General features: G+C 43.1%; 1 protein-coding gene across 3 annotated transcripts in view; it reads right to left on the reverse strand.

The window, feature by feature from the left end:
- Nucleotides 1–21,610, reverse strand: part of RALGPS1 (Ral GEF with PH domain and SH3 binding motif 1) — a 185,570-nt gene that overhangs the window by 31,776 nt on the left and 132,184 nt on the right. For all 3 annotated transcript variants that reach the window (XM_063144542.1, XM_063144540.1, XM_063144541.1), the window contains one exon: nt 5,205–5,272. In XM_063144542.1, coding sequence (XP_063000612.1) covers nt 5,205–5,272 — 68 coding nt within the window. The remainder of the gene's footprint in view (nt 1–5,204; nt 5,273–21,610) is intronic.

Here is a 21,610-nt window from a genome sequence, read left to right on the forward strand (position 1 = left end):
AGATGTTTAGGACTTCAGCTCCCATAAGCCCCTGCCAGCACGGCCAATGGTCAGTAATGCTGGGAGTTGAAGTTCACAACATCTGGAGATCTACTGTCTGTCCACCCCAATGGAAACAATGTTTTACCCACAATGAGGATGCTTCTAGGTGAGGTTTTTACAGCACCATTCACAGAATTCTACGGGAGTTCCAGACTTCAGGTGCCTCTAGACACAGGATTCCTAGTGTTAACCATCCAAAAAGCATTGTGCAGTAATTCCACCTCTTTTTCCTTAATAGATTTTCCACAGTAAGGGAACAGACAGAACAAGTAGTGTTGAAACACTGGAGGGCTACAAGTGGAAGACATTGCCTGTTTCTCCCGTAACTTTCCGTGCATAAGGCAATGGCGCCAAAAAGCTCAGTCTGAAAATGCCCATCACCTTCCACTCATAAACGTCTTGTGCTTTTCCACCGTTTCTTCCATTTTTTTTCTTACTGCAGGAAATCCACACAACGCCTTCCGATATGTAGCGTTAGAAGCCCTCCATCTGGAAGCACCCAGAGATAATCTCCATGAAGGACATACACTGCACCATTTCTTTGGTTAAGTGTGGCATGGATATTTATTTTGTCTCGAGGACATGGATGCTGAAACTGATGCAGACCCTTGCTTTCTCACCTATGGTTTTGCATGAAAATAAATAATCAAAAAACATGTAGCAAGTGAGATTATCTCTGTGTAAGGAAACAACAAGTATGAAGTGGGCATTACTAGTTTCTTAAAACGATAATGGTTTCTTTAAATGCTCCCAATGAAATGCAAAGTAGTATTGCGTATGCTCTGCTAAGGAACATAGAAATCTGCTCATGAAGTTTTAACAGAGAGGACAATTCTTTAACACTTCTCTACATTTAAGGGCTATCAGATGCTGGGAACTTATACAATTTCTGCTCTGTATTATGTTAAAACATTCTCTGGGAAAAATTATTGAAGTGCATGTTCCAAAACAGTCCGTCTGCTGGCTGCTGTGCTCATATTGGACATCTTTTAGTCTGCGTTACAGGAACACAGATGGCTTTTTTCATCATAGGCACTTGATTGGAAAATGTGACCAGCAGAAATGTTTTAAATGATGTCCAAATATGTATTCTCCCTCGGTCCTCAAGCTTCTGTAACGGTACGGAAGAACTTGAAATGCCTGCCGAAAGAGTTCCGTAACTTGTAGGTGCAACGGGGCTGACTTTACTCAATGAGAAACATTCAGAATTTAGCATAGAGGATGGCCGGGGGTGGGGGGGAATGGAATATTAGCCACTAGTATAAAAACTACTCTGCTGTGAGTAGCAGTTTTGTCCCTTGTCCACTACTTGGTCTGATTTATGGAAAGCTTGCTGGCAAACAGGCAGCCAGCTGGTTTTCTCTGACTTTTCAAAACCAGAAAGACTGGTGGAAGAAAGCTGTTTTCATTGAGCCTTATGGAGAAAATCTCATTTCCACGAAATGATATTTAGTGGATTGAATACTGTCTTGTGCTGAAGGTGGTTGTCAAAGTTTGAACACAATTCTACAGCCAACAGGCAACTAGTTTATAGACTTCGCTATAGATGACTCAAAGAAATTCCCACTCACTTTAACTGATCATGATGACCCCAGTTAATGATCACAAGACAAAATATCTATCCCATGTCCTGAAATTGTGGCAACTTATAATATGGGGAAAGATTTTAAATGCTCAAATTTTACAGCCATTACTTGTAATTTTTGAAGATGCAGACTCTGTGAGATTATTAACCTTGTATAGAAATCAAAAGAATTAGAAATAAAGGAACCTCACACCGAGGCCTTAGCTAGACCTAAGGTTTATCCCAGGGTCATCCCTGTTCATGTAAATGACACACAGGATATCCCGGGAGCAGGCAGGGACGACCCCGGGATAAACCTTAGGTCTAGCGAAGGCCCAAGATTTTAGACATGGAGTTTGAGCGTATGGGAAAACTCCAACAAAGCTAATCATATACACATATAACTCAGGAATATGGACAGAAGCTCATGAGCAAACACTGAAAATTATTATGGAGTCAGCAATAATGCAGAAAACTGCTATTTCAATCCAATGCGCATTTTGAATTCTAGATTTAAACCATTGGGGCTTCCTGTCATGAAAGAAGTCTCACAGATAACAGTCTCAGAGGGAGAAAGCCAATGTACATGTGTCACCATCTCATCGCTTCAAAAGCACAGGGTCTTCTTTGTCCCTTTGCATCTAAGACCTTTCTGGGGGGTTTTCCCATTGCAAGTGGATGGTTGAGATGAAACCATTCAGAATCTGAATAGAATTTGAATAGTTCCATGAACTAATACAATTAATTTCAGCAAAATAAATTTCATCAATATTAGGGAGGTTTCTGTTGCACTCACGTGTTATTTGTGGGTTTTCCATCAAGAGCTGGTTGGCCATTGTGGGAAAAGAAAGCTGGATAAAATGGACCCTTGGTCTGATCCAGCATGGCTCTTCTTCTGTTCTTAGTCATGAGACTTTTATGGAGAGCAAACAATGAATCACTGGCAATTACATCTCCAGCCTTGATTTGTCTTTGCATCATCGACTATTTGAATGAGTTCAGGTCACATCCCCACCATGGTGTGTAATCTGTAGCGTCTTACAAGATGTTTCTCCTGCACCTCCATTTTCTTCACAGTGTAGTGCAATTTCATGTACTGCAGCAGGAATGTTGTACAATTATCCTGTGCAATTTTCGTGAACTGCCCAGACAGCTTTGGTTATTGGGCAATATAGAAATGGTAATAATAATCATAATAATAAGCTAAAGGTATCTTCAATTGTATTTTCCATGCCATTTACTGGAAGTAACATGAGTAATTTTCACTCTGTTGCATTTTAATCATGGAACACCCCATGGACATAGATATTTGTTCAGCTGCATAGACCCAGAAGACATATATTGTGTAATTATAAGAAGCTATGGAAATCCTGATAGAATGGGATGCTATCAGCACTGCTACAAGAGCAAAATACTTCAGAGGAGGATAACATGACAGCATGTCCTAACACATCAGCTGTAAGAGGTGTGCCCTGTGGCATAATGCCTAAGCGTGAGTGAACATTTGCTAAATACATATCAATCAATATTGCTAGAGTTTATTTAATTAGGTTTACTGAACAAGCTACAATGGTATGAACACTTGCACACCAGCATGGCTACATTTAGACTGCAGGCTAAGACAACTATAACAACACTGATTTCTCATGCAAGAACTGTCTAGACAGGACCCCAATGAAAGAAGAATATTTATGGGAATGACAGATTGGTTTCTTGCTTGGTGTTGATAAAAAGTAGATGTTTGCATCAAAACCCAAGGGCATCAAATGGCCATAGTCCAGAGAGCATTTCTTTTCTATCCCATGGGTATGCTCCTTTATACACTTGAAAAACCATCTCCAGGCCAGGCCACTGGGATGCACGGTGGAAACAAGTCTGACAAAGAGTCTCTGAAGCCATGCCACCCAGGAGGACTGGTCTCTGGCAGTCTCCAATGTGGTGGCTGAGGCTGGATGAGGAGTTTGACACGCTCATTTTGCACTTGTGCCAAACTATTCTGGTCAAGCCTACAAGACACAGAAACCTTTGGGGTTGTAAGGAAGGCTTCCTATGTATGTGTGTGTGTGTGGTGGTGTTGGGTTGAAGGTCTGGCTTAAACTTATCAACCACACAAAAGAATCTTCATCAGGCACAGGAGTCAAGAAAATAAACTAAACTTTTAAACAAGTTACTCTGATTTCCTAGGCCTGATAACAAATGCTTACATGATTCCAAAGCCTACTTTCCGTCTTTCAAGAAACTCAAGTTGATCTGTGTGTATTCCATGGCAATAAGCCGACAGGCAAAAACAGCACCAAAAACCCATTAGAGTGAGGGTGGGGAAGCAGCTCCTTACAAAGGAGCTTTAGGGTGGATTCCTGCATTGAGCAGGGGGTTGGACTCAATGGCCTTGTAGGCCCCTTCCAACTCTGCTATTCTATGATTCTAAATCCGCCTCAAAAAGCTTTTAATATAAACATACAAAGTTTACATTATAGAAATGCCAACACTTCTAAACACGTATGTTACGATTCCAGAGAAGATATAAAAAGCTTTTTAATGACTTTTGCTTTCCCCTCTACATATTCTACATACATCTGAGTTGTATACCTGCTACACCTAGAAAGAGGATGTTGGGTGGTATGGAGTTGGGCATCGCCTCGGCTCACTCATTTGTGTTCTCTGGAGTTATAAGCTCTGCTGGCGTATTTTTTTTTTTGAGATGCACCTGCGCTCTGTTTGTAGCACAGTGAGGTAAAGACTGCATGAAGTGATCTGTGGAGATGTGAATGGATGACTTGTCTTAGCTTGAAGTGAGATGCAAGACAACACGGCCTTTGGGCCCTTCTAACTAGGATTCTGTTGGAAGTCCCCAATTCTGGAAGAACAGGCAGATGCGCCTTAAAAAAAAACTCCCACCACACAAACATGATACCCCCATGGCAGGTTAAATAACCAACCACTGACTACCACTGTTGGTTATCGTGTTGTCTGAAACCACTGTCTCCCTGTCTCTCTCTTTCTCTCTCTCTCACACACACAACCTGGGGATGAGATGTTGTATGTATGTATCTATGTGTGTGTCAAGCCATAGCTAGACCTAAGGTTTGTTTCTGGATCGTCCAGGGGTCAAACCTGTTCATCTAGGTGACACACAGGGGATCCAGTGCTCAGGCAGGGGCGAACCCTGGATTATCCCAGGATAAACCTGAGGTCTAGCTGTGGCGTCAGTAAATTATCACTCTTCTCAACTGAGAAAACTGATACAGTAAGGCCTTCTGAAAAGCATTTTCTCCAGCACAATGGCTCTAGATTCTACAAACTGCTCCAGATATTTTATTAAGCTACCATGGACACTATGGAATCTGACTCTTAACGGCAGATTAGAAATAATTTCTCAACCTGCGAGATATGTCGAAAACCAAGCAAACAGACTTAGGTGTGAGTCATGACCACACGTAGACATCTGGGTGCCTTTGCAGAAAGGCACCAGGGTGGTCTTTGGAAAGCAAATGTTGAGTAGCCCTGATCTATAGCAGGAAGCTTGTGAAACTGCAGGATTAAGTAATGCAATGCTGCAGAGCTTTAACATCTCCAATAAACTTTTTTTTTTTTTTACCTGCAAGATCTTCTTTTGAAGATACCAGTCGTGGAGAGCTGTTTCCTGGTTCAATTCTTAAGGATAATCTGGAAAATAGAAATTGTGACATGTCAGGAGTTAAATGGCTTAACTGAGAGCACAGGGATAAGCGTGTTATTTTATGCTATCAGTTGAAAGCAGGAAATCTAGCTTAGCCTAGACAGTTTTTTACATTCTTCGGATTCAACTGATGTGTACTGGAGGTATTCAACCCCTTGCCATGCGGAGCCCAACAGTTTTCATACTGTCAAATAAACATATACTTTCCCGAGGAGACATTTACACAACCATTAACACTAGGAAAGGCATGAATGTAAACAACCTGCCAGCCTTGTCTATAGCGTAGGGATCAGCAACAGGTGGATTGTGGGTCAAATCTGACTCCCCAAAATTAATTTGAACTTGCGGTTTTAAATTTGTATTTTAAATTTTTATTTTTGCATTGCTGCTGTTTTTATCTTGGTTGAGCTTTTATATTGTATTTTATATTATGGTTTTATACTGTCGTTTTATACTTGAATGGTCTTAATTTTGTAAACCGCCCAGAGAGCTTCGGCTATTGGGCGGTATAGGAATGCAATAAATAGAGAAATAAATAAATAAAACATGCCTTGCCCCAGGCAAAAGGGGTGTGACGTGAGTGAAACCTGGAGTAATGGGACTTGCCAACAGGCCAGGGCTGGTGGCCCACCCCCTTCCACTCCTGTCTCAGAGTTAGTAGTAACTAACTCCAGCGGGTGGGAACCTATTGTTCAAGTGCTTCTAGTCCCACAGAAGATGGCAGGAGCAAACTGGCTTTTCAAGAACAGGGCTTCACCTTTTGTATCTCATTTGTCGTCACCCACGCCAAAACCTTGGGATGAAGTAGGCTGTTAACAGAAATGAACGACAACAACAGTTGTGTGCATCACCGAAAGCTGTATATCTTGGTAGCGCATGCATATATGTGGAAAAGGGGCTTGCCCTGCAGCGTGTGAGGGCTGCATGTGGTTTGCCAAACAAACAAGAGGCTTGAGATGTGCAGTCAGAGAGTCTCTGGCATGCACATTCCTGACACAAGTCTCTACCCTGCTGGATTAAGATGCCTGGTTTATAGCCCTCCAGAAGTGGGCTGTAAATCGGCACGCTCAGATGAAAGTTATTTTAACCATGGGGATGGCAAGAGGCAAGGCAATGCACAGGCAGCGGAAGATGAGAAGGGAAACTCAACAGACAAAGGATGCATTGTAACAAGCCGGCTCAGATTCCAGAATCCTCGCCCAGGGTGCTACATTATCAAAACGCGGCCCAAAACATGAGCTATACATGCATCTCCCACCGAGGTGACTTCTATGAAAATGCATTTTCCTTTACAACAGGCAGTAAATAATTTTGACAGCCTGAAACGCAGCCGTTACCCTTGAGCATATTCTATTACTTCTCAGTTGCCACAGTCTTCACGCATAATTCACAGTGAAATAATATTTTACTGTAATTTATAATTATTTCTTTAAAGTATTTTGATACCACCTTTAAAGGTAAAAAAACACGTCAAGATGGTTTACAAAATAAAAACACGAAACAGATGTGTGTGTGAGAGTGTGTGTGTGTGTATAAAAAGGAAAGGAAAGGAACCTCTCGTGCAAGCACTGAGTCATTTCTGACTCTTGGAGGGACACCAGTTTTCGTTGACGTTTTCTTGGCAGGCCTTATAGCGGGGTGGTTTGCCGTTGCCTTCCCTGGCTGTTATTACCTTTTCCCCAGCTAACTGGGTACTCATTTTACTGACCTCGGGAGGATGGAAGGCTGAGTCGGCCCGAGCCGGCTGCCTGAAACCAGCTTCCGCTGGGATCGAACTCAGGCCGTGGGGAGAGTTTCAGCTGCAGAAACTGCTGCTTTACCGCTCTGCGCCACACGAGGCTCGTGTGTGTATAAAAGGGGAATCAATTAATGCCACTCTTAAAGCATAGTTATATACATCTTTACTCAGTAGTTAGTCCAATAGTGTTAAAGGGGCTTACTCCCAGGTAAGTGTATCTTTAAGGCTGCAATCCTAACTTTTGTAAACCGCCCAGAGAGCTTCGGCTATGGGGCGGTATATAAATGTAATAAATAATAATATTAATAATCCTGCGAATAAGCGCTATTGAACTCAGTAAGCCTTCCTTCCAAGTAAACATGCATTGAATTGCACTGTATGGCAAGCTGAATTAGCTTCTCCCAAGCAGAGAAAAATCCAGAGAGCCATTTTGGTTTGTGCTTGAGAACTGATTCCCATACATCTGGTTCCAATGTGGAAATATGTTTGAGTGTGTGGCCGTAGTTGTAGTTATGCTCCAGAACAAGAATGGTAACAATATTGGAAAAAAATTCAAATTCTTAGGACTCCGTGTTGATCATCATTTTTCCCTTGGTTCCAAAATATAAGAAGTTTAGGCCTCCCTGTCAATAAAACTCTTGTTTTTTATAGCTCAGAGTTACTGTGGCCCTTCATTGCATATATGAAGTTTGTTTTAAAATTGCACATTCAGTTTTAATATCTCCTCTGACCTGGCAAGCAATCAGCTTTCAGCGTTTGTTGTTTATCTGTGTTGCTGTTTCGCAGACCATCTTCCTTCAGTGATCATATCAAACTCACCCTGCACTCGAAGTCACATTCACTGGCAGCACATGCCCGCAGCAAGAGCAGGAAACAGCTCCATGACACAATCCTAATGTAACCTGAACTGTAGCCTGCCAACAACCCTTAAATGTAAACTAACTCTGCTCATAACCCAGGCTGCTGCCATGGGAGAGAGAGAATGTTGTTGGCCTAGGTCCATATGGCATGCTGTGGTGCAGAGCTTCTGCACCCTGTCCAGAATGTTGTTGGTTTTAGCAATGACGAGGCCTACTCCACTAAACGGTAGACCTTTGATGCGGGATTGAGCGTCTTGCGTTACCCCCGCCGAGCACAGTCAGGCACACTGGGAAAAGATGACAGCACAAGCCGTAGTCTTTGAATCACAGTCTGTCATATGTTGGGAGGTATGGATTAATTGTTTAAACAGGCAAACAGGCCTCTTGTTGGAAGATTTGTGCTCTCGCTCTCACTTTTATGATTTGATAGATGATTGAAAAAAGGACAATGCTTTTTCCTAAAAGAAATGTTAATTCTGAGACATGCACACTTGGTAGTTTGCTATGTGGAGAGTGAGGGCTGCAGTGGAATAATTTTCTTCCCATACTGTTCAACTTTCTGCCCTTGGGGTTTTTTGGGGCAGGGTGGAGCATCTGTCATAACTTCCCCTGAGCAGCCTCTACGATGACGGAAGCCAGTCCTGGATGCTTAAAGAGGAAATCGCCATCTAGATGTAGGGGTCATGGAAGAAGGCTTGTCCCATGACTCCCTAATGATCTGGAGCAAAGCAGGGAACATAGAGATGGTAACAGGAGCAGTAGTGTCTGCATGAATCAACTGAAATACTGGGTCCTCCATGGGGAGCAGGGGCTGCTAGTTTTCCAGGCAAAAAGCCTTTATCATATGGAGCAGCTGCTCAGGATTAGCTCTTGTTTCTACTGTGGGTGAAAAAGAAATCTGGTCCTCAACACTGATGTCAGGTGAAGAGTTAGAGATAATATCTGAGGAGAGGGTCTCTGAGTTCGATAAATAATTGTGAGCATCCAATGAAGGAGGAATCTCTGTGTTGGGAGACTTAGGCCACAGTTAGACCTAAGGTTTATCCTGGGATCATGCAGGGTTCGCCCCTGCCTGAGCACTGGATCCCTGTGTGTCACCTAGAAGAACAGGTTTGATCCCTGGATGATCCAGGGATAAACCTTAGGTCCAGTTATGGCCTTATTCAAGGCCAAGGTAGAGAATACCGGCAGGGCAGCAGGTGACACCTGAGGCCTCAGTACAGAGGACACAATGCTACAGTGTCATCACTGAAGACACCAGGACATAGGTTCTGGCAAGCGTGACAAAATGATCAAACTGGATGCAGCTAGCAATGACAAGGCAGCTGAAGAGGGAGGTGCAAAAGGAGCTTGTAGCTTGTGATAGTGAAGTGGTACTATAGCTGGTTATAGTAAATGATATTGAGAAAATGGGTCAGGAGACCACAGCTCTCACCAGGTAATACTGGTGAGGGTATCTTATGACCTAAAAAAGATCTACTTCTGTGAGGATGATAGTGAGCATTCTCATACCTGAGGGAAATGAGACCCATAACGTCAGGGATCTTACCTCAGTGTATCTACAGGAATCCAATGGTGATCCACAATCCTGATGGTATGATGGGGGTCAAGATAATTGATACTGATGGGACTACCCATCTACAAGGAGTCCCATCAGTCTCACTTATATCATGGCTGTAATAGTCCCTGGATGACCAAGACCTTGGAGAAGACCTCAGTTTCAGAGAGACGTGACTGAAGTGAGATGAGTAGCTGTAGAATCAGATGACAGAGCAACCAACTGGACTACCCTGGAGGAGTGTAATCCTTGATCTCCACTTCAAATATTGTCCCACCTGAATCCTTTCATGCCATCTGGTCCAGGACCAAGTGCTGAACAAAGGAAGGAGCTATGTCAGCTTCTCAAGGACTGGCTGGGGGAAGGGGGAATGAATCCTGTCAACTGCCATAGGTTGGTTTGGTAAGGTCTCAACTGGAGTTGATTGAGATGTAAGCAGCGGCTTCTTCTCCTCCTACTCTTCTTCCCCCTTTTTTACGTTCCAAAGACCACCTGGCCTTAGATTTCCATGGCTGACAGGACAGGTCAAGATCATTGCCCAGCGCTGAAGGAACTGCCTGCATGGCAAGTTCTGAAGTTGGTGTCAACACTGAAGCTATCGGTAACAAGGTTGTAACAGGCCTGCCCAACGTTGAGGGCAGGTTAACTCCTTCTCCAGGAGCCCCTGCCAAAGGAAGTGGGGCATGTTTCTACAAAGAACAGTGCCTTTTCTGTTGTGGAACCCAGGCTGTGGAATGACCTTTCCAGAGAGCTTCACTTGAAGCCTACATTGTGTTCTTTTTGGCACCAGGTGACGACCTTATTTTCCCAGGCATTTCAGTATCTGCTTTGAGCATAAGGTGTTTTAATTCTTTTACTATATGTTACATCTTTGCACTGCCGCTACATTCTATTTTGGTTTTTATTTATGGTTTCTACTGCAATTTTAAACTTTTACATAGTATTTTATCACGTTGTATTTTATGATTTTAATTGTTGTGAAGAGCATTTTGGCTATTGGGTGGTATAGAAATTTACAAAATAAGTAAATCTTTAAATTCCCATTGGTCAGGCTTCAGCAATTCGAAAAAAGATGACATGCTTCTTGTGAAAGTGAGTAATGCTGAGGTTACAATAAATACAGCCCTAACCATGCTACCTCTGATGTGGTTAAAGGAACTTCCAGACAGGAGATTTGTTCACAATGATTGTTTTTAAACTTGATGTAATTAAATGTTCATCTCTTGGGAATTTCCCAAAATGGTCACAAATAATCCAACAGCATTCATAGCAGCCTGTCCCTGTAAATGGGCCTTAATTTTTGGTGCAGCTGTACAAGTGTTCCAGCAATTGTCAATTCATTGCTAGGTCCTCTTTTAACCTCATTTGGCTTTGGAAGCCGGCCTTTTCCATAGTATTCCAGATGTGTATTTATCCAGGCTGTTTTCTTTATGGACAGTTTTTATGGGTTTATTTTCAGGCCTTCTCTTGAACAAAGACTTGGACGATCTTGGACAATTGCACCGTTTCAGTTTGTTATCTAAGATTTAAGGAATTTATACATGATGCATTCCCCCACCCCCTTTGCTTCAGATTTACTTCACACAATTCCATCTCCTCCCCTGGTTATGGTTTCTTTCCCTTTCCTACTGCAATCCCAGCCAATTGGGGTGGCATCATGACGCTACCTAGCCAATCAGATTTGGCTTTGTGCTGATGTCACGAAGGGCAAGTGAAGCCTCTTCAGAGATGACACACCTAATAGGCAAATATCTGTGGGCCTTTCCCCAGCAATCCATGGAAGACTACATCTCACCCGATAGAGTTTAAATATCTCTCATGAAAATCGTCCCCCACTTTTGGCCCAGCCCTGGTGTATGTGAGATAAAAACAGCTATGCTCAGGAAGAACACCGGGTGTTAAAGGCAGCTATTTCCAAGTAGAGCTGGTTAAAAAAAAACCCTGCCTGAGCTCCTGCAGAGAAAGACCAATAGTTTGACTCAATAAGAGACCATGTTTAAGTATTAAGGAATATGAACGATTGCTTCAAAATTGGGTGGGATAGCGAATACCCTGGAAGACAGAAACAACTTTCAAAGTGATCTTGATAGGCTGGGGGGGCTGGACTGAACACAACAGAATGGAATTTAATAGAGATAAATGCCAAGTTCTACACCTAGGAAAAAGAAACCAAATGCACAGTTACAAGATGGCGGGGGGGATACTTGGCTCAGCAATACTTCAAGTGAGAAGGATCTTGGAATTGTTGTAGATCACAAGCTGAGTATGAGTCAACAGTGTGGTGTGGCTGCAAAAAAGCTTGTTCATCAGTAAAATGTTAGTTCTGAAGAAAGCTTTGTTGAAAGCGCAGCCACAGGGGGAGACTGAAGTTACTGGATAGGGCGGGGCCTCTGGGTTTGGTCCTTAGGATGTTGGATGCTGACTGTTCAGGTGTGCTGAGAAAGGTTGGCGGTTGTGTCGGAACATATGATTTGGAATGCTATGTGGGGAGAGAGTTCTTTTGCATGGCTTTCATTTGGAGTGATAGGTACACATTTGCAACTCCCAAGTAGTCTCGTGTGACAGTTACTGGTCAAGAGGCATTTGGGTTTGCGAGTGATGTGATAGGAACATAGGAAATATCTTATACGGAGTCAGATCTTTGATCTATCAAGCCCAGTACTGTAAACACGAACTGGCAGCTGCTCTCCAGAGTCTGAAGCAGGAGTTTTTCCAGTCTTACCTGGAGCTGCCAGGGATTGAACCTGGTTTTTTTGCATGCCAAGCACATACCCTACCCACTGAGTTATGGCCCTTCTCTCACAGTGTGGAAAATATGGATCACTAAATCTGATGATTTTGAACTGTGGTGTTGGAGGAAAATGCTGAGAGTGGCTTGGACTGCAAGAAGATCAAACCAGTCCATACTCCAGGAAATAAAGCCAGACTGCTCACTTGAGGGAATGGTATTAAAGGCAAAACTGAAGTACTTTGGCCACATCATGAGAAGACAGGACACCCTGGAGAAGAGGCTGATGCCAGGGAAAGTGGAAGGCAAAAGGAAGAGGGGCCGACCAAGGGCAAGATGGAGGGATGATATTCTGGAGGTGACGGACTTGACCTTGGGGGAGCTAGGGGTGGCGACGGCCGACAGAAAGCTCTGGCGTGGGCTGGTCCATGAAGTCACGAAGAGTCGGAAGCGACTGAACGAATAAACAACAAAAAAATCTGGTGAGGAGAGGCAGGTACTAGCACCCTGTACTGGGTGGGGTGAGGTTTGGTCCCAATCTTGCAAAGCCCCAAGGTTTTTTAGGCATTTCCCCCTTTTGAGGGAACTAGTGATTTTCCCTCCTTGGGAAGGAGGCATTTGATGGTGAATCAGGTGCCTCCTGACTGACTGGGGGCGGGGCGGGGGTGATATTTTAGCATGTTGATTTTACTTGCATTTAGTAAGCAAAACTAAAAAAAGAACCCCATGTCAGTTTTTTGTCCCAATGCACCACAAGTATTTGACCTGAAAAATTTGAGAGGGAAAATGAAAGCACATTTAAGTGATATAAAAATTATATTATGTAGACATTTTACTGGAATACTTGTGCATGGAGAAGGACAATAGCATGTACTTCCCTTACATTGTTTAAATTTAAGAACAAAACAAACAAAGGTACTGAAAACTGTTGACACCCGAATAGATCTGAGCAAAGAGCTCTGCATGATAACCTCTCATCTATTTCAGCCTCTCATCTATTTCAACAGAGCTCATCTCTCTTCCACTGTGGTTGTTGGGGGCACCGTCAGTTTCACTGTCACTATGCTTTTGAGTATAGCTTAGTCAAGACCTCTGCAAGTTGTTTTGCTTAAAAAAAAAAAAAAAGGAAGGAAGGGAAAGCTATGGAGAAACCCTTTGATATTTGATTTGGCATTAGTCTTACTTGAACTTTCAGAGCTGAGGAAGTAGAATTCAGTTCCCAGACGGCTGCCCTGGTGAGGAAAAATGGCACACTACCCTCTGGCATATTATCCGTCTATCATTTGTGCTTAGAGTTCAACACATAAAAATTTGCTAAGCATTTGGCTGAGACATATCGCTAATCATGCCAGGCAAGCAGATTAAAGAGAGAGAGAGAGAGAAAGAGCGCTACTGTGAAAATCTGCATGTACACTCAAGATTATGTTACATTATTCTCTTAACACCCCTTAATTTACTGTCTATGAATTTTGAAGAGAGAGGAAAAAAATACGACGCGCATCTCATCAAATTGCCATCCGTAATTCGAAGCAAATAAACTAATAGTTTCATGGTATGGTCCTATCCACTTACAATAACATCTATCTAAACCAGTGGCGGTGAGAATCCGGGGGGGGGGGAGCGCTGCAACCATTAACCCCTCCATCCTCCCCTCTTCCCTTATTCCCTCCTTTACTTGCAAGTTGCAGCATAGCAATATCACACCAGCGGCTGCTGCTGGACCAGTGCAGGAGGAAGAGGAAGGAACTCCCAGATGGCGCACTCACAGGCGGCTTCCCGGAGGGCTCGCACACCCTCAAACTGACACCCCCCCCCCAAGTTCCTCAGCTCAGGTACCAGTTTGAGCCAGCCAGTTGGAGTTCCAAAAGGAGACGATTCCTCCTTTCCAAGAGAGGGTGATCATGAGGGGTACCATCTGAAGCAGCAAGCCTACTAAATTGGCTGATGGTCCAAACAGAATTGGAGACACTGACCCTGTTAAGCCACGGAGGTTAAGCATTTTGAGCTAAACATCATGACTTAGCATGTTGTGCGAACCATTCCTAACCATGGTGGCCACATAACCATGGTTGAAACACAGGCCTTTAGCTAGACCTACTTGTTAGTCCGCGACAGAGGGGTGAAGATCTCACGATGGTTTTAGCGCGAGATCCCCCTCTGTTTACCCGTGGTGCGCAACGATCTCAGAGGGAGAGGTGTCACACCTGCCATTTTTTTATTTTCTTAAAGAGCCAGCAGCGCATGAGCGCAAAAGGTGGTGTTTTTTAAAAAAATTCTCTGCTCTTCCCACTCCACAGACACAGTGCTCCTGAGGAGCTCTGCGCCCTGTGCGCGGGTCCCAGCTCCTTGCAAGTAACCACGAGGAGCCAGGACAAACCATGGCGCCTGGCCACACGTTCAAAAAAACGGGCCTAAAGGGGAGGGTGAGATCCCAGGGCAAGGGAGGGATCATCCCTCCGTGATCCCAGGATCATGTGGACGCACAAGGATGATCCCGGGGATCGCCCCAGGATAAAGCCCTGTCTAGCAATGGCCACAATTGAAGTCATTCCCTGCAAAGCAGTTAGCGGCCTAACCATAGCGCACGTTGTCTGAACAGGCCCATTGTGTGCAGGTGGCTGGCTGGCTGGCTGTTGCTGCTGCACCTGAGCGATCTCAGGCCCAGCCAAGTTTCTTTTTTCTACGTTGGCATGTATGTGTCTTTATTTTTTAAAAAATAAGTGTGCGAGCGTGAATGTGTGTGTGTTTGAGGGAGACAGAGGCAAGCAAGCACTGAGAAAATCCAGTTTTAAAATGTAGTTAACTTTTATTTTATTTTATGCTGTTTGATCCTGACCCTCCCAGCCCACATCCAGCAGGGAAAGAGAGAGGGACAGGTAGCCAACAGTAACACAATCTGGTGGATCTGCCTCCCCCTCCTCTGATTTCCAAGTGATCCCTAAAGTTCCTTGTTTCTTTGTTGTCTCCCACCCACCTGTTTCTTGAATAAGGCCACCCCCCCCCTCCTGAAGGTTGGATTAAAAACAATTCCTGTTTGGAAGAAGTCAACATTCTTTTCTCCCTCTGCCCCCTCATCCCCATATCTCCACTTTTTTCTTCTGTATTGCACTGACTGTTTCTTTGTGCGGTCTCAGCTTGAAATTCTTCATAAATTTCAAAGTTCGTACCTCCGAAAAACCCAACCGTCGAGTGGGTGTTTTTTTTTTTTTACACTGCATTGACTAACGTGTTGTCTGAACTGTGGGCTCACTCCCAGGAATATTGGTATAGGGTTGCAGCCTGAGGAACGCTGGCTTGCTGGTGGGGAAGGCCTGGAGTTGTAGCACGTTTTTCCTTCCTTTCTTTCAAAACATGCGTTGTGCGTTTAATCTATTTTGGGGGTCTTTTTTTCTGATTTTAAAGAAATGATGTGATTGAAGGGGCATTTTTTAAAAATACTTGTGGCTTGTTGGGGTGACAATTCTTGCTCTTTTTTTGTTTGTTTCTGTTGCTTGTATAAAGTCTTGCTGCCAGTGGTATTGTTTGCTTGCTTGCTTTTAACAAATTTGCCAGTGGCTGGGGGATTATTATTTTTTAGCTTAGTAAAAAAATATGCTTTGCTTATTGCCTACTGGCAATTTTGTAAAAAATGGAAAAAATAATCACTTGACGTTGCCAGTAGGCAAAAAGTTTGACTCTGCCATGGCTAGAGCAATTGTGGGCTTGGTAGCGATCTCTGCATGGTTCTGGTTTTGTGTATGTGTCTTTGCTCTGGTTGTGTGTTGTCGCTGGGTGAGTGGACTGTTGTCGAGTGCTTTTGTGTGGCTGAGTGGGTTACTATTACCATTATTACTATTGTATGCAAAGGGATGGATTTTGGATGCATTCAGAACTGGCTACAAGATTTCAAAGAAGTGTTTTCTGTGTGGCTCTGAGATTATAATTATCATGGTCTTGTGTGGCTTTGTGGATTCCCTTGCATTGTTTTGCAGTCATGACCTTCAAATCAATTTCCTGTGCAATAGAAGTCGTTGCTGGAACAGGAGAACGTGGGTCCAAAGGAGTGCTCTTGTGTGGATTCCACCCACCCACCTTCACTTAGCATTCATGATCTTAAAAGTTAATGTGCCTCAAGTTACTCTTTTCTCTGGTATGGGTTTCTGACTGCTGTAGATTCAAAAGTCTACTCTGCTTCTGGTAACTCTAGTGAAGCTGCCATTTGCCCTTCTAGTCCCAGAGGGCTACAGCTGCCACTGAATTCCCCACCCACTTCCCTTGGTGGCCTTAAACATGGTTAAACACATCTGAACCGATACATTGGGTAGCTTTTAGCCAGTATTTGGAGAAGTTCTGCAAGCTCTGCTAATATTAAACATGGTCTGCACCAGTGCATATGTAAAGAAGCATCTTGGATAGTTTTACATGTTTTTAATCAGTTTTATGTATTTTATAGTATTTTTGTATTCAGTGTTTTTCCCTGCCTTGATCCAGAGGGAGAGGCGGGCAAGAAATACTATTATTATTATTATTATTATTATTATTATTATTATTATTAGCCATTTTGAATGGTGTAGTAAAACTGCCACCCAGTAGTTCCTCCCTCTAACAACTTGTGCAGATGGTTGTATGACAGGATGCAGGAGTGGACACTTATTCCATGGATGCAGAGAGCATCTGGAGGCATTTTGTCAACATCTGGGATTAGAGCACACCATGCACTGTTTTGCTAAAACATTGAAATAAACCTTTTAAATTGCTCAGATGAACCCCAATTTAAAACAATGCAAAAGCGGGACACGGTCAGCTTTACGTCTATTTGATTATGAAGAAAATTTTAATCAATTGAAAGCAGTATGCCAGCTTATGTTTGAGGTTGATAGTAATAAATCCTCCCTTATTTTCAGGGGGTTCTCTTAGTCCCTTGATGCCGTAAAAAGGACAGACACAACGAAAACCTGACCGGCTTGGAAAAAGGAAAGGCAGGGCTGAAGCCGGAAGGAGGTATGAACTCCCCTTCCCAGTGTCATGATGAGCTCTAGAGTGAATGTTTACTGCGCTCTACGTGGGGGGTCTGCCTTTGAAGATGGCTCAAAAGCTGCAGTGTGTGCAAAGTGTGATGGCCAGATTAATAGAAGGAACTGAACATGTAACACAAATTCTGGTCTGCTTGTACCGGCTGCCTGTATGTTTCTGAGCTCGATTCAAAGTGCCGGTTTTGACCTATAAAGCCTTACATGGCTCAGGACCACAATAATTGATGGAGAGCCTCTTCCAGTATGAACCTGCCCGTATACTATGCTCATTATCCGAAGCCTTCCTCTGAGTGCCTCCTCCAAGAGAGGTTCGGAAAGGGCCTCCTTGCTGGTAGCCCCCCAACTGTCGAATGCTCTCCCCACCCTAGCGCCAAGGTTGTCATCTTTTTTAAGCGCCAGGTTAAGATCCTCCCGAGGTCGGTAAAATGAGTACCCAGCTAGCTGAGGAAAAGGTAATCGCGACTGGGGAAGGCAATGGCAAACCACCCCGCTATAAGGCCTGCCAAGAAAACGTCAACGAAAGCAGGCGTCCCTCTAGGAGTCAGCAATGACTCAAGTGCTTGCATGAGAGGTTCCTTTCATTTCTTTCTAAGATTCTTCTCTCCCAGGTATTTGATAACATGTGATTCTTATTATTTTTTAAAAAAATCAGTTGTTTTATCAGGGCCCAGCATCTTATTGTGACTATTTTTTAGCTGTTTAAAATTGTTTATAAATTTTGTATGTTTAAAGTTGTCATATCATGTTTTTGTTTAGTACTTGTGGTGAACTGCCCAGAAAGTTTTGACTATTAAGCAGAATAGAAATGAAATAAATAAAACTGAGGCTGGTGCATGGGGGGGGGGGGGAACCTGTCTTCTAACCAACCGCCTCGCTTCTCTTCATATTAAAGAAAAGGCGAGAGTCATTCATTCTCATATTCCTGCTCCACCTTTCCCAATGTGATGTACAAAACTGTGGAGCTGAGCGTACTGTTGTCCTCTGGTACATGTAAAAGGCAGTGAGAATAAATAGACCAAGCCATTAATGCGATAATCGAGGCATTTGCTCCCATGGCTATTCCGAAATGGAACGCTACAATCTCAGAGAGCATGAACAAAAGTGGAAGAAGTAAAGTGATGAGAAGCCGGGAGTGAAGGGACTTAATTGCTCTTCTTGTCATATTCAGCAGCTAATTCCTAACTGTCCTGCATCTGCCACCAATAATGATTTCACATGGCTTCTGACTGGAATTGCTAAAAGTGGTTTGCGAGATTACTGTGACTAATGGGACTCTAAATATAACCAAGCATAAATTTTCTACTTGAAGGAAAACAATTCAGTTGCGCACACTGTTTGCTCTTTATACAACGCTAACGGCTGGAAATGTCACTATGCTTAGGGCTTTCCCCCCACAAGCGCAATTAATTCACACCTGCTTCCTTGACAAAGCAGACCTTTTTTTATTTTCTTATAAATGCAGATTTTCCAGCTCCCTTACAATTCCCAATCTAAATTTTGCAAAGATGTTTCCATATATTTAGATCAGGAGAACTCTTTCAGCCCAGACATGATATTCCCATCTGCAATGATAGGATCTGTGGTGGCAGTATAGGCTGTGTCACCCAAGGGATGCTGCAGCACACAATACTATTACTATACTATTATTAGGAGGAATTTCTTACAACACTTCTGGACTTAAAACGTGAGTGCCATAAAAGAGAGAGTCCTGCACAATTGAGCCCTACGAGTACTATAACCCGAGAGAGAGAGGATGATTTTTCATCCTACAGGAACCAACAATGAGACAGCAAAGGTGAGACTTTTGTCCCTGGGGGACATTAAGCAGTAGCCAGTTCTTTTTGAGGTTTACTCTGCGGTTGTGGGAGCAGAGACAAGCCCTTTCCCACACAGCACTGATGGTCAAGGATACTTCCTGCTTCACCTAACACAGTGTGCTTGTTTCTGTAGTGAGGATAAGCTTGAAGATACTCTATGGGAAAGCTGAAATAGATTTGCAGTGCTGGGAAAGAAGTCAAGAAGGAGACCATTCCCTGAGCCTTGCCAATCTGAAGTTGTCAATTAGGGGCACGGAGGCTTGCTTGTGTCTGAAACCTGGAGAATAAGGAATCCAACTGGGAGTCCCAAAAACTGAAGAAATGGAAAGAAATGAATGTTCCAAGGTCAGCACGGTTTCAAGAGCTGTATTGCTTACATAGGCACCAGCGGATGATTTGTTCTGCAGCTGTTCAGGGGACAGTCAAGGTGGAAATAGAGAAACTGAAGCTTTCCGGGCAGGGCATATGAGCTACATTTAGCATATGAGTGGGGTGCTGTGTATAGGAGGGGGGTGGGGAAATCAGTCACACCCTAAAAATAAGGATAAACCAAAGGCCGCCTCTTCAATACCATCTCAGAAATGTGCTTAAAGCAGGCCTGCGTAACGTAGAACGCATGGAGAAAATGAGGCCTCATTTGCAAAAATGTACAGCTTGCCAGGGGTTGCCCTCATTCCACATTATATATGGTCTGCCAACTACAAAGTGGCTAAGGAAATTAGCCCTTTGAATATTAAACATTTGCACCAGCCAGCCGGAAGGATGAGGCTGCAAGCACTTTGGCTTCTGCCTATGCTCAAGGAGCTTTCCCCATCTACATACTAAAATGCCAGACTGCACAGATGCAAAAAAAGAAAAGGAAAAAGGACTAAGATATATAAACAAATTGGCAGGGTCAATACTATTTTATTCTGTGAACATGTTTACGGGGGTCACAAGGTAGAATGAGGGGGGAAATCTTAAAGGTGTGTGTGTGTTTGTCTGCCAGAGGAGAGGGTTTTCAGTTTGAAGAGACAGAACCAGAGAACATTTCCAGTATATTTGCTGTAACACTCTATCTATCTATCTATCTATCTATCTATCTATCTATCTATCTATCGATCTATCGATCTATTACATTTCTATCCTGACAAATAGCGAAAGCTCTCTGGGTGGTTCACAGAAATTCTACATTGTACAAGGACATCTAATATAACATTATACAATTATAATTGCACAACGTTGCATTATGCTGAATTAGACGTCCTTGTATTATAATTGTATAATGCTATATTATACGTCCTTGTATTATAACTTTATACAAAGACGAATCTTACATTCTGCCAAGGATAAGAAGTAGTTCTTCCTGAGTCTAACTAATGCTCCTATTTCAATAAAAAGAGGCACGAAAAGCCAGAGTTGACAGAAGGTATTTTTCCCCTTATAAGGCCTGAGTGTTCTTGCTACCTCTGCAGGGCCAATACATCCTTCTGGCACAGCACCAGAATTCAAGAGAAAACTAAATAGTCTGTGGATTGAGTTATCCAAGAGGAAGAGTTTTTTGCTGAATGCTTAAAAAAAATTCCATACCTTCAGAATCACTACAGACAGAAAAGAAACCCAGCACAGGACACAGTCTAGATGCCATTCTACGACCACCTGCAGAGAAAAACCTGCGTTGCTGAGCCAACAAACACGGCAGTGTAGGAGCCTATATTCTTCCAAAGAAATGCCTAGAAAGGTCAGCTTTGCTTTGGGTAACTTAGCTGTCCAACTCTGATCTGTTTTGTTTACCCTTTTCCTCTTTCTTTTGATTCCTGTTACAGTCTTCCTAGGTACCTAAGGTTTAATATCTTTGCACGGAAAGTGAGCGTATTTATTCAGGAAACGAACATGCAGATCAAAAGGAAGAGCACTGGATGACCTCTATCAAAATGTATGTAAATACTGCTCACTGTGGCTAGCATTCCCTCTGAGGAGATTAAAACTGTTTTCAGGAAGGTTGTGTTTTTTTTAAAAAAAAAAATTACTCATGTTCTGTAGCGCTTCCAAGAATTGTGTCATAGCGCTAAATATTTAGAGAAGCCCTTTGTTTTCAAGCTATATTCAAGCTAATGAAAAACTACTGTATATATAATCTTTATATTACTGCATGAATGTGAAACCCTCCCAAGAATTAAATTAGACAATGTGGTTAAGTCTCTGGCATCGAGTCTAAGAACACCCCCACAACACACACACACACAGACACCCACGCACACACAAATTGCAATGATTCACTTTTCACCCTTGCTATAGAGAATGCTTCCATGCCTCCAATCCACACCACAGAAAACGAAAAAGTTAACAACCACACACACCCCAGGAATATCTCCCATGTGAACCTTACTACATAGTCACACACACAGAGCTCACATTCATTTAAATGAAAATTGCATGGAAGGGACTATCAGAAGTGTATGGCCAAGTTCTCCTTCTTGGTTTTTTTAAAAAGCGTTTAATTTATAGAATCATAGAATAGTAGCGTTGGAAGGGGCCTATAAGGCCATCGAGTCCAACCTCCTGCTCAATGCAGGAATCCACCCTAAACACCCTATTCTTGTTGGCAAAGTAAGTCTGTATCTGCTACTTGC

This window comes from Elgaria multicarinata, chromosome 19, assembly GCF_023053635.1.
Source record: "Elgaria multicarinata webbii isolate HBS135686 ecotype San Diego chromosome 19, rElgMul1.1.pri, whole genome shotgun sequence".
Lineage (NCBI taxonomy): Eukaryota > Metazoa > Chordata > Lepidosauria > Squamata > Anguidae > Elgaria > Elgaria multicarinata.